Below are 14,285 nucleotides of genomic sequence, written 5' to 3'. Positions count from 1 at the left end.
CATCGCCTTGATATTATCATGTTACATCCTGTCTGTGGGTTTTTGAAAACCCTTTGGTGAACAATGTGATGTACATTTTTAAAAACAGAGGAAGTGAATGGTACCTTTCACAGATATGTTTAAAATGGTCTGCACTTACATGATACGAAGAATCCAGACATATCAGTGATCTTTTTTTCTTTTTTTTGCATAAGGGTGGCCTACCCTCATGGTGGCCACCGCATTGAGATCACGTGTCCTATCAAAGGCACTTCAGTTCACTCTATGGCCATCTTAGTAATGCTATTTCAATGCAGATAACAGACATAATAGTATAGTTTCTATGTAGTTGCTTGGGGAAAGACTGACATTTCCAAAAATCTTTTAAGATTTTATTTCTGTAATATATTTTTAAAGGTGCCCTAGACTGAAAAATTTAATTAACCTAGTGAAATAATAAGAGTTCAGTATGGAAATCACATACTGTGAGTCTCAAACACCATTGCCTCCTACTTCTTATGTAAATCTCGTGAATCAAAAACACCACGCTTCTCAACATAAGGCCATCCGTGATGCAAGCTTTGGGGATCATTTATATGCACGTCCCCAACATTTGCATCTGTCCAAACATGTTCATTGTCAGACGGAAATCCAGCCAAATCATCAGGACTGCAGTTAAACAAGACACTTGAAGATAGCAAAAACGGCAACTCTCCTGACACATATGTCATGTTTAGGCTGTGTAGGAGACGTGAGGACTTTTCATATGTCAACTGTCATGGTTGAGGTTTATTATAATTGGATACCACAACAATTTATTTCAAAATCGTTTGTTTGTTCGGCCCATTTCAAGCAAGCTTCGCTCAGCGTCCTAAACTGAAGAAAGTGGCAACTGTATTCATGCAAGCAGTATGTAGGGATTTATCCACTTATTGACTGTTTTAACGATTTCTGATTAAATTGAAAGTTTCTTAGAGAGACCGCATTGTCTAGATAATGCAAGATGCTAGTACAGTAACAATAGGAAACTCCAAGTACCATACAAAACTAAATAGTGTGTCTAATGAGACAGGTTAATATTATTTTGTATTACAAAATACAACCGTAGATACGTTGCTTACAGATCGTTCACTCGATCCTTTTAGCAAATGTCAACTTTTCCACCATATAAGTTAAAACGACAGTCATTTGACAAGGCTATTCATTTTGTAAAAATGTAAGTTATATATTTATATTTTTGAGAACTGAAGTAGGCCTACAATGTTTTTGCATGCTTGTATTAAGAGTACATCACAGTCACTGCGTAGCCTACATTGTGACTAACGTTATGTAAACATGCAATATCGTTGATGAAAAAAGACTAGTCTAAAATGTAGAATGAATGACACTTTAAGCAGAACATCTCAAATGGAGATTGCTGAAATGCAGCCTACTTGTTTATTGGTGTTTTCAGATCATCTGCGTGCGAGAGAGAGCTCGCGTGCAACTGGTTGCCAGATTGGACATGTTTAGGTAAAACACCGGATAGTATACGAATTCTTTTCACAGAAAAGCTGTTGGGGAATTTAAATGACTGAAATCTCTCTCACGCGTGGATGATCTGAAAACACAAACAAACAAGTAGGCTGCATTTTAGCAATCTCCATTTGAGATGCTCTGCTTAAAGTGTCATTCAGTCGGTCTGTGTTCTGTCAGGACGGTCAGGACTCACAAGCCGCTTTGCTGAACAGCTGAACTGCAGTGAGCTGTGAGCGGCTGTAATAAGCCAATCAGAGCAGAGCTCAACATTAATATTCATGACTCTTCCAAATAAGGCAAAAAAAGAGCATTACATCCTAGGGACAATTAATAGGGTTGTAAATGGACCTGCAAAACTGTATCTGGACATTTTTTTTCCCCTTAAATAAGCCACATACCACATATAAGAGAACAATTTAACATATTGTTTCAACCCATTCTAGGGTACCTTTAAAAGCAATCTGAGAAAGATGGTTTCATAAATTTGCTGCTTTTCAAATGAGAACTCTGCTTTACAAATCGCAGTACAAATGAGAATTTTTAGCAAGCATTTTAGGCCAAGGTCACTATGGTATTGGACAATGAAATGTAAGCAAAATACTAAATTGAAGGTGACATCGCACATTTGCCCTCATAAAAGGTCACAAACAAAATGCATATGCTATAATATTGTAAAAATAGCTTGAATAGATTGAAAATTTCATTTTCAGACGAGGTTTATAGAGATTTAAAGCTTCCATATGACATCTGCTCTGGCATTGTGTCCTCTATCAGACTCCAGTTCAGCTGCCCCAGTCACGACTGAAAGATCAAATATTTCACACCATATCGATGTCACATCCCCATCGTATATCCCAGCGGTCTCTGTTCTCCCATGAGCGCTGACCTCTGGCACATGAGAATGCTTTAATCAACACTAACCCCCACTGCCTCCTGCTACACTTAACAAGCGATGAAATCGTCTAGAAATAGCTCCTTACTCAGGACGCATGTGATAGCACTCTCTCTCTCTCTCTCTCTCTCTCTCTCTCTCTCTCTCTCTCTCGCTCTCTCTCTCTCTCTCTCTCTCTCTCTCTCTCTCTCTCTCTCTCTCTCTCTCTCTCTCGCTCTCTCGCTCTCTCGCTCTCTCGCTCTCTCTCTCGCTCTCTTTCTCTCTCTCTCTTTCTCTCTCTCTCTTTCTCTCTCTCTCGCTCTCTTTCTCTCTCTCTCTCTCTCTCTCTCTCTCTTTCTTCTCTCTCTCTCTCTCTCTCTCTCTCTCTCTCTCTCTCTCTCTCTCTCTCTCTCTCTCTCTCTCTCTCTCTCTCTCTTATTCTCTCTCTCTCGCTCTCACTCTCGCGCTTGCTCTCTCGCACTGCTTAGGGGGATTTAAGTATGGGTGGAGTTTTAAGCTATATTTTTGTATTTTGCCCAAAGGATGGACTTCAGAATTAATGATGTTGAAGTGTCTGTTTGCATGTGGAGTCTACACTCATTTGACTAACATCGTTATCACTAAAGGCTCTACCTTTTTTTTATACATGTACCATGGTCATACCATGGTATTTTTTGAAGTATTTTGGCAAACCATCTAAATATCATGGCACACGTATCATGCATTAATCACACATATCATGCAACATTAGGTCGTCTCCAGAGCTGAATGCATTATTACTGTCAATTGATTAGTCATGATTAATTGCATCCAAAATAAAACTTTGTGATTTACATAATATATGTGTGTATTTGTTACCTCTCTTTGAATGCACTTACACATGTAAATATTTAAGAAATATTTGCATGTACAGTGCCTTGCAAAAGTATTCGGCCCCCTTAAACTTTGCGACCTTTTGCCACATTTCAGGCTACAAACATAAAGATATATAAAACTGTAATTTGTTGTGAGGAATCAACAACAAGTGGGACACAATCATGAAGTGGAACGAAATTTATTGGATATTTCAAACGTTTTTAACAAATCAAAAACTGAAAAATCGGGCGTGTAAAATTATTTTGCCCCCTTAAGTTAATACTTTGTTGCGCCACCTTTTGCCACGATTACAGCTGTAAGTCGCTTGGGGTATGTCTATCAGTTTTGCACATTGAGAGACTGAAATTTTTGCCCATTCCTCCTTGCAGAACAGCTCGAGCTCAGTGAGGTTGGATGGAGAGCGTTTGTGAACAGCAGTTTTCAGTTCTTTCCACAGATTCTCGATTGGACTCAGGTCTGGACTTTGACTTGGCCATTCTAACTCCTGGATATGTTTATTTTTGACCATGTTTGATAGTGGGGATGGTGTGTTCAGGTTGATGAGCTGTGTTGCTTTTTACGCCAAACATAGCGTTTTGCATTGTTGCCAAAAGTTCAATTTTGGTTTCATCTGACTATCAGTACCTTCTTCAACATGTTTGGTGTGTCTCCCAGGTGGCTTGTGGCAAACTTTAAACAACACTTTTCATGGATATCTTTAAGAAATGGCTTTCTTCTTGCCACTCTTCCAGAAAGGCCAGATTTGTGCAGTATACGACTGATTGTTTTCCTATGGACAGAGTCTCCCACCTCAGCTGTAGATCTCTGCAGTTCATCCAGAGTGATCATGGGCCTCTTGGCTGCATCTCTGATCAGTCTTCTCCTTGTATGAGCTGAAAGTTTAGAGGGACGGCCAGTTCTTGGTAGATTTGCAGTGGTCTGATACTCCTTCCATTTCAATATTATAGCTTGCACAGTGCTCCTTGGGATGTTTAAAGCTTGGGAAATCTTTTTGTATCCAAATCCGGCTTTAAACTTCTCCACAACAGTATCTCGGACTTGCCTGGTGTGTTCCTTGTTCTTCATGATGCTCTCTGTTCTTTAAACGGACCTCTGAGACTATCACAGTGCAGGTGCATTTATACAGAGACTTGATTACACACAGGTGGATTCTATTTATCATCATTAGTCATTTAGGTCAACATTGGATCATTCAGAGATCCTCACTGAACTTCTGGAGAAAGTTTGCTGCACTGAAAGTAAAGGGGCTAAATTAACAAAAATAAACAATAATTTTGCATGCCAAATTTTTCAGTTTTTGATTTGTTAAAAAAGTTTGAAATATCCAATAAATTTCGTTCCACTTCATAATTGTGTCCCACTTGTTGTTAATTCTTCACAAAAAATTACAGTTTTATATCTTTGTTTGAAGCCTGAAATGTGGCGAAAGGTCGCAAAGTTCAAATGGGCCGAATACTTTCGCAAGGCACTGTATATACTGTATATATATTTATATAATTTATATTGTATATAAATATTTTATATATAAATGTAACAGATTTTAATAAAATATATACATGCATGTGTGTATTTATTATATACATAATAATTATACACAGTACATACACATAGATATTATGTAAACAAACTAATTTTGGATGTGATTAATCGATATGACCACTAATATATATGAAAAATTGTGTGTGTAAAAATTTCTGATGTGTACCGTTTCTAAAATGTAAACATGTTTTATTAGGACACAATCCTGGTATTTGTCAAACAGTAAGGCAATTCATTAAAAAAAAAATCTATGTGGTGGGGGTAAAAAAATTCAGAAATTTTTGTCCTATTGCGGGAATTAAATCAGACTACCACGTGCATAAATTGCATTACACTCCTTTTTAAATTTTTACCACTTGGATTTTTACTTTTCCCAATGCTTACATTTCTTTTAAAAGGGATTCTACCCCCAGAAACAAACTCTCATTGATCTCCTTTCCTCCCTTTTTCACTCTTTTTCTCATTCCCTGTTCACTGTTAATCCGGTCTGTTTCTCCCAATCCTTTTGGAGCCAGGCCGTTTGGACAGGCTCTGAGCCTGAGCTAATAAAGACAGCTTTACTGTGAAGGAGAGAGAGAGAGCGAGAGAACGAGAGAGCGAGAGAACAAGAGAGCGAGAGAACGAGAGAGACGAGAGAACGAGAGAACAAGAGAGCGAGAGAACGAGAGAGCGAGAGAACGAGAGAACGAGAGAACGAGAGAACGAGAGAACGAGAGAGAGAGAGAGAGAGAGAGAGAGAGAGAGAGAGAGAGAGAGAGGAGAGAGAGAGAGAGAGAGAGAGAGAGAGAGAGAGAGAGAGAGAGAGAGAGAGAGAGAGAGAGAGAGAGAGAGAGAGAGAGAGAGAGATGCAGAGAGGGAGGGATGCAGAGAGGGAGCAAGAACAGGGGCTTAAGTCACCATAAAGGGGTCTTAAATGCTGCTCTGCCGGACTGCATGCTTTCCTGAGTCAATGCAGGGTGAAATAGGGAACCTCTTTACCCATAATCCCCCTTGAGCCTCCCTCTTAACTCACGGAGACCGCTGCGCTAATGAAGCCCTGCTCTGATAGACGCAGTGAGAGTCTGAGTGTGTGTGTGTGTGACAGACAGACCTGATACCGCAGTGGTACGTGCATCTTATCTCCGCCACGTGGCGAGACATCACCTATCAGCCAGCACTCTCTTAGCAGTGGAATAGAATCACACGGGCTTGTTCTTGTCACCGTCAAACATGAAGTGCCACTCTATGAGGAGTTCATCTTGGTACATAAGGACAGCTCTCCACTTCATCTGTATTTATAGAAGATAGATATTAATGACTATGCATTGACACTGATTAAACATTAATGAAGAATTACTGTTCAAATGCCAGATCATACATTGAATTGTCCTCTTTCTGAGATGTTTATCCATTTTATTATTAGCACAAAATATTATTTTGGGTGTTTAAGGATAAAGGGTTTGTTTCTTTTGAAAGATCGACTAGGTTGGTTAATTGACCGATATTTTCCCATTTAATTTCACACCATATCGATTTTCTATTTTCTTTTACAATAAGTGGGTGTCTACATGTTAAAAAACCATCATGTGTTTAAAATGCCATATTGTTTTAATATCCTTATTTTGTATGATTTCATTCAGTCTGATTTGATCTAGATGATTTCAAATAATTGTGTTGTATATTTGTTGTAAATTTTGGCTGGTAATGCACATCATGAAGTTATTTTTTTTTATAATAATAAAAAATGTTTTTTATTAAAATTATTTAATTACTATTAATTACAATTACGTTTTTTTAATTAATTAAAATTAATTACAAATTATCATTTATTTAAATAGTCTATTTTTTTAATGGTTAAGATCAGTGGCAATTAGCTTTAATTTTAGGATATGTACAATGTGATTATAATATAGAAATTGAAATATGCAATTAGAAGTGTGCTGCAGATGTGTTTTAAACTAGTGGTTATTTAGGTCAGATGCTGTTTTTCCCACCATGCAAAGCTGAACACAACCCGCGGGCTTGTTTTTCCATTTATTCCTATTTTTTCCTGTTCAGTCTTTCTGAATGTTTTTGCAAAGACCCCAATTTGCATGTTGAACTGCATTCAAAGATATAGAAGGAATAAGTCTTAAGCTTTCTTTCCCCCCTTCCGTCTTTTGCCCACTTGCTCTCCCGTCTTTTTTTTTTTCTGATGTAAAATTCAAAGCAGCTTGCAAATTTATTTTTTATCTAGCGCATTTGCTTTGCCACCACGTGTAAAGTGTGTTGAAGGAGAATTCTAATGACTAAGGCCTAATGGGAATTAAATGTCTGAAGTTCAAAGCGCTCTGCACATCACAGCAGCTGTCAATCAAACCGGCTCCTCTCCAGCTCTGTAAGACGGACGATAATAGGGGGAGAAAAATGAACTTGACGGTGAGAAAGACACTAGTTTAGTAATGGCTGATGGACAAGAACACGCGTAGTTCATGTGGCAAAGGACGAACAGGGTGCATTTAGATGAGAGCAGTGCATTGTGGGTATTGTGTAAAGATGTTGCAGTAACTGCCTTAAGAACACAGCCGGTTGGCAGATGATAAAAAAATGATGGCTAGAGCTGTTAGAGAGATAGTGAGTGTGTGTGTGGCAGTGTGTATATAGAGGGAAGATGAAAGAGTGGCAGTGCAAGATCTCTGGAGACATTGCTTAGATCAGTGCTCGATTAGTGCAGGCAGAGACCTGAAACGGCATAAGGGGATGGCTACAAAATGTCATTCTTTTGCGGCACATTCTGAGTAGATAAGTCATGGTTGTTGATTACAAATTTAGTTGGGTTCCCTGAACACTTACTTACATCCAACGAACCATGTAACTGTGCATAGTTAGCATGTGGGGCAGTAAATATCAGCCAACTAGACAAACAGAAGGAAATGGAATGCCTCCCATATCTTTTGTTGTTGACGTCACAAGGCATTCGTCCAATCTCGTGTTTTATGATTCCTTACATCGAAAATGACTCCATAAGTTACAAGTCACCAATTCCAATAAAACTTGAAAGTCTTAAAGTCTAATAGTCTTTAAGAAAGTCTTAATAGTACTTTACTAATACTTAATATAGGCTCAACAATGCACTATCCTTTAACACCTGAGACGTGCCAGTGAAAATATGAAACAATTGAACTATTTTCTAAAAACAAAAAGTAAAACTGAACACCTCAATATTGCAATAAATCAAGGTCGACACAACAGCCTCTCGTCTACAAACACTTAAGTCTCAGTTAAGCACAAGTGCACAAAAAGGCCGTAAGTAAACCAATATCCTTCAAAAAGGTCTCGTCAATATAGCGCATAAATAAAGTAATGTTAAGTAAAGTTAAATAGTTAAAGCCCCCTTATACTGGTTTTGGCCTCATCATGTCCTCATCTCATAGAATCAAACACTTGCGATTCATCAACTACCTGCTAATGCACTTGCATTTATGTAAAGTAGCCTTGTTGACATGTGTAAGGGAGAAATTAAGGCAAAACGCACAAGATACAGTACCTTTAATGCCCTTAGATGGCGATATCGCTTCTTTAGAACATAAATAAACTTCTGCAGAAAAAGTTAGGTGTAATGCAAAATGTAATGTGTAATTAAAAACTATTTGATAATCAGTACAACTACAAAGTAGCCAAAAAGATACTTTGTGCAGTAACTACTTGCTGTACACTAAAAAGTAGTACTGTACTGTAAAAGTACAGTAACTAATTACATTAAAATACTTTACAACACTGGTCCAATCAAACTCGGTTTTCTTTTTCTTTAGTGTAAACAAAACTGCCAAAATGGAGAGGCAGAATCCTTATTCTCGAGCCATAAACGAAAATATATGCAAGATAAAAAAAATCAGTCTGCATTAAATACGTGTTTATTTGCAGTGAGGATAAACCAATCACAGTGTGTCTTGTGCTTTGCATTAATGGCTTAATAATAATTAATACATTTCAGTCTTTGTCAAGAACCACCCATTCCAACAGGAATGGGTCTTCTGTCTGACATACAATTTGACTACAGTTTAGTCTTACCTACGCAAAACACTACAGATAAACAGATTTTATCTTTAAACTTTACCTTGAAAACGAGTTTTCATCCTTAAATGGAATATTAAAACATGCATTGTTTGTTTTTTTATATTTATATTTATTTATTTTTTTCTGCTTTTATTTTAATCTTTAGTAGTACACTACTGTTTAGAAGTTGTTTATGCTCACCAATGCATTTATTTAATAACAAATACAGTAAAACAGTAATACTTTGAAATATTCCATTTAAAATAAACGTTTTTATATTTTAATATATTTAAAAATGTATTTTTATTCCTGTAATGGTAAAGCTGCCATTTAGCATCATTACTCCAGCAGTGTCCCATGAACTTTCAGAAATCATTCTAATATGCTTATTTTCTGCTCATATTAATTTATATATTCATTATTATAATTTTATGCATCAATTTAATGCATCCTTGCTGAATAAAAGTATTAATATCTCTTTTTTAATTATTATTATTACTGACCTCAGATGTATAAACTATAGTTTTTTTTTTTTTTTTGCGTTTTCTATTGTGATATTTATACTTAAATTTATACTGCATAAATTTGTCTCTTCATGCCTGTCTCAAAGTGTTGAATGTTGTGAATAAAATCAAAAGGATTCTCCCATTTGCTCTCTTCCTCACCCTTCTCTCTCCTCAGAATGCATCACTCCATCTTTCTCTTTCATCTTCAGCAGAAGGGCTGTGCAGCTGGTAGAAATAGATATTGATGCAGTCTTCCTCAGGGGGTTTTACCGCAAAACTGTAAAAGCTGTTATTATAGCACGAGAAGCACTTCAGCTTCATTTTTCTTCATGACTGAGGCATTGAACAAACAGCAGTCAACGATCAAGCGCTGGACTCTTTTCTTCAATGTCACTTTCTAATTATCAGCGGTTAAAATGATCTGTATTGATGTTTTGTCTTCTTCTAATTTCAGATTCGATGGTAATTTTAACGCCAATGTTTCGAAGACCATAAGCTGTGATCGCCTCTCCCCTACTGTCAATAGCCGAGCTTTCAACCCAGGACGAGACCTCAACTCTGGTGTGTAACACACATACACACACACAGTGTCTAAGCTTCAAAAACCCAAAGCCAATTTTCACTTATCCAGCTGCTGCCATGGCAACCATTTGCAAAGAACAATATTGCTTTTCTGACGTCAAATCTTGAAAGATTTTTTAGCCTTTTGAGTGCGACAAAAATGAATGAGGCTGTTTAATACGTGACCTTGTTCGTTTTTGTGTGGAAATACTTTCTCTCATCTCCCTGTTTTTACCCGTCCCCGATTTTTTTCTTTTTCTTCTGACCACAGCTTTGTATCTTCTGTGCTCTTTTCCCTTTATATCTGCTCTACCTCACCAATCAGGAAAGTGCATGTTTTTATCACTTTATACACTGAGCCCAGGGTCAACACTTCCTCTTCATAACAGATACAGCAGTGTTTTGTTTTTGCAGCAGGGAAGCACCCCCCCCCCCCCCCCCAAGCCTCCTATGGTTGATTTTAAATACAACAGAATGTGTATGACAACACTGTCATAAAGATAGTTAATAATTAAATCAGTTAATTCAGAAAATCACTGTAATGAATTCATCCTGTAGTGTGATTCCAACCAAATCTATATAACCAGAAATATAACTGTGTGTTCGCCTGGCAGTTGCTGTGACACTTGCTGCACACTGCTAAGAGTAAAGCATTTCCGCCAAATAAAAACGGAAACCAAGGGTGATTTGACACAACTGACAAGCAGCTCACCTCAGACGTCCCGGCTCCTTGGTTAAAACAGCAATTTTCTCACAATGTACAAATAGTTGGAAACATTTTGGATATTGAAAGAACTCAACTGAACAAAATATATAACACTGGCTTGGTGGTTTTGGATATTTTACTGCAAAAATCCTACATAGTGCACCTTTAATAGCCATGTCTAATATATAGCATTTGCTGTGTGGTTGATGCTCAGTATCGGTAGCTGAGCAGAAATACATAATCCTTTTTTTGCTTGGTCGCCTCAAAGTTGTGTTGGATTTTCTCCTGAGTATAAAGGTTCAGAGGTCCGTCCATCCCTGTTGTTCATGTTAGTTTCTGAAATAAATAAATTTGGTATTATCAGTGTGTGTACACGTTTTATTTCTAAAATGTCAGGTGCTGGTGTTTATGATAAGGTTCCTCCGGTGTGAAAACCCCTATCGATTCATCAAGAAGTCTGATTCCAAACGTGAATCAGATTATTTCACTGGTCCCACTATTATAAAAAGATCTAAAATGCCACATAAGGACTCCGATGAATTAGTGAATTGTTGTTTTTTATTATCCAAATTAACTGATTCATAAAATATGAGAGAGAGTGCATTGTAGAGCACAATAACACCACAGATCATTCTCAGGTTTAGCACAAAACAGTTGCATTTTTTTATTTTCTTCTTTCAGCCACCTTAGTTCAGACTGTACCTCTTTCTTGCCTCATACACTCACTATTATACTCCAGAACAGATTATTCCAATTCATCTTCATAGTGATGCTTGTTTTGGTAAGGCAGTCATCGGGAGTTCATGTTACACCTCTCCCTCCATTTGTCATTGAAAACTGACCCCGCTAACCATGCAGGCAGTCATCAGTCATATTTGATCCCTGTTAGTCTAAACATTGAGAGAGAGAGAGAGAGAGAGAGAGAGAGAGAGAGAGAGAGAGAGAGAGAGGAGAGAGAGAGAGAGAGAGAGAGAGAGAGAGAGGAGAGAGAGAGAGAGAGAGAGAGAGAGAGAGAGAGAGAGAGAGAGAGAGAGAGAGAGAGAGAGAGAGAGAGAGAGAGAGATTTTGTTTTTAGGGTTGATTCCTGTTTCCAACTTTCCCCCATTCTGTTTCTTTTGTTTCACCTTTTACTCCTCTTCACTTCTGTAAAGTTTTTTGTTTTTTTCATTTGCAAAGCTAATCAGCTTAGCCTACTAGCATAGCACTAGCTGGTGAAGGAAAGCACTTTTGCTTTGCCTAGAATGAGATATCGATGATAATGCTACTTTTTTGGTCAGGCGTTGAGGCTAAGATTTAATGGGGAACTGGATCTTGCAGCATACAATGAGTTGGGACACTATCCCTCCCTATGCTGCATACTAAATGCTCATAGACTGCTTGAGACAACCAGGTTTATCAAAGTTGCTGAGGAGATACTCTAAAGCCCATATTTTTGATCATTAGTAAAAAAACAAATGCAAATGCAAAGATTTTTGGATTTAAAAATAAACCAGGAAAGTGACAGCACTGTAGAGGGAGAAGAAATATAACAGTCGGTGGAGATTTAAAGAGGAATGAAAGGATAGAGGAAATGAAGGGGTGTCACGTCATGACTCTGCTTCTCAGCTACTCTAAACACTGGATGGGATTAAGTACTCTGGGGCGGCACATGTGTATGATTTTTAAAGCTGTCAACATGCTGCAAAGTTCCTGTTTATACATTGGGTGCAGATTGATGGCAAATTTAGGGTTGGGATGCCTGTTCGTGCTTAGCATCCATTTTTCTTACTCTGCCGGTTTCTACAGCAATTTGATTAACTATGTTTATTTTGATCTGAATTGGGAAAGGCTGCTCTGTGGGATCTAATGCTAGCATTTACTCTAAAAATATATATTATATTATATTATATTATATTATATTATATTATATTATATTATATTATATTATATTATATTATATTATATTATATTACTGAAATCACTTAAAGATGTTTCTGCATGTTTAAGTGGAATAGATCTTTTTCTTTTGACCTGAGTAAGCCCTCTTAGCGCACATTCATCCTCTTTATATGACTCAAAATCCTTCTTTTTTTTTTTACTTTTACTTTGGGTGTAAAAGATCCAATTAATCTTGCTTAAGCACATTCCTAAACGTATCATACATATAAAGAGACCCTTATCTTGAATGCTTCCACGGCTTCTCTTTCAGTTGTATTCCTTCTTTTCCTGTCTTTTCTTGTTCTTTTCCCCACTTTCCTTCACATCCCGGCTCCTGTTAAGTAAATAAACGTTTGAATTGATGGCTGCAGAGTGGTGATCGCTGTGCTTCACGAATGTTTGGAAAGGATCAGCGTGTCTGGGCTCCGGCCGTCACACAGCTGGGGCCTGTTCAACTGACAAGAACTCTACAGCTGCCTCCTTAAAGTGCACACACCATTCAGCTAGATCCATGTTGCATGGCATATTAAATTAGTTATGGATGATTGTCTTTAGCAGTTTGTGATTTTTAGCTACTAATATTTGATAGAATGCTTGGAATACATCTGCTTTATGATACATGACTTGACAAGTAGTGATTGAGATTGAATTTAATGAAAAATATGCAAGGGAAACATTTATTAGTTTATATGACTTGATTTGATTTGATTTCAGTTTATTTTAGAAGAGGCCACAGACTGAAAAAAAGTGATCTGAAACTTTTCAAACTGTTCTTGTTTTCTCATTGACTGTAGTGCTGGCAGACAACCTCAAGTCCAATCCAGGGATCAAGTGGCAGTACTTCAGCTCAGAGGAGGGCATTTTCACTGTGTTTCCTGCTCACAAGTTTCACTGCAAGGGCACATACGAGCACAGGAGCAGGTACAAAGAGCTCTCTCTCTCTCTTGCTCTCTCACACACTCTCTCACACACTCTCTCTCTCTCACACACACGCAGGAGGACAGACAGACAGACAGAGTCCTTTAATTTTCCACTCTAAATACTGATATACTGATAAATACAGAACCCTTGATAATATACAATGGATATGGGATAATTGACAATGAAAATTATTTTTTGACTTTCCTGTTTAAATAAAATTAAAACACACTTTCATGCACTTCATCCAACTATTTTTCAGCACAGCCTATTTAAAAGAACCTATTTAGGTGGATCAAATGATCAAATATGTTTGTGTAAATCTGCTTTCTGTGTTAATAAGATGCCATCTAATAGTCTACTTAAGAAATGCAGCCAAGAACAACTAAGAACTGAGAGAACCAGTCAAATGTTTTTGGTCTTTATATAAATTGGTATTATATTATTAATTTTTAAAATAAGGATTTGTCTCTCTCCCTAACTCGCACTGTCACGGGCACCTCTGAATTTGCCGTCTTGTGTGGCAGGGAGTAAATTACATTCTAGGGAGGCCTTTTACATCTGTTTAACTTGGTTACAATAGGTCCCAAGCCCCTGACTGGAATGCAGGGTCACCCCTAATAAACCCCAGTGGAATCTGCCACCCAGTGTTGTGGGCACTGTGTGCCTGTGCTGAAAGATGGGCTCATTTCTGTTGCCGTTCCCACAGCTTCTCTCCTGCTGGCGATAGCACAAGAAACTCGAGTACTCGCACTTATAGGATGTATACGAGATTTAGGCATTATAGCTTTCGTTGTAAATGCAGTGCTTGAATTCTGACGGTTAGTGCTGGAGTTGAAAAGGGTTTCCAAAAACAACACAATAGAGTGCAGGATCTCTT

The 14,285-nt window shown here is 37.7% G+C and overlaps 1 protein-coding gene across 1 annotated transcript in view; it reads left to right on the top strand.

The window, feature by feature from the left end:
- The window catches only part of cachd1 (cache domain containing 1), a 99,646-nt gene that overhangs the window by 52,339 nt on the left and 33,022 nt on the right, over positions 1-14,285 (top strand). Inside the window, exons 4-5 of the mRNA XM_067459809.1 lie at positions 9,758-9,864; positions 13,282-13,408. Of these exons, the coding sequence (XP_067315910.1) occupies positions 9,758-9,864; positions 13,282-13,408 (234 nt within the window). The remainder of the gene's footprint in view (positions 1-9,757; positions 9,865-13,281; positions 13,409-14,285) is intronic.

The sequence above is a fragment of the Pseudorasbora parva genome, chromosome 12 (genome assembly GCF_024679245.1).
Source record: "Pseudorasbora parva isolate DD20220531a chromosome 12, ASM2467924v1, whole genome shotgun sequence".
NCBI lineage: Eukaryota > Metazoa > Chordata > Actinopteri > Cypriniformes > Gobionidae > Pseudorasbora > Pseudorasbora parva.
Note: the sequence above shows the minus strand (reverse complement) of the source record. Positions and strands in the feature narration are given on the sequence as shown.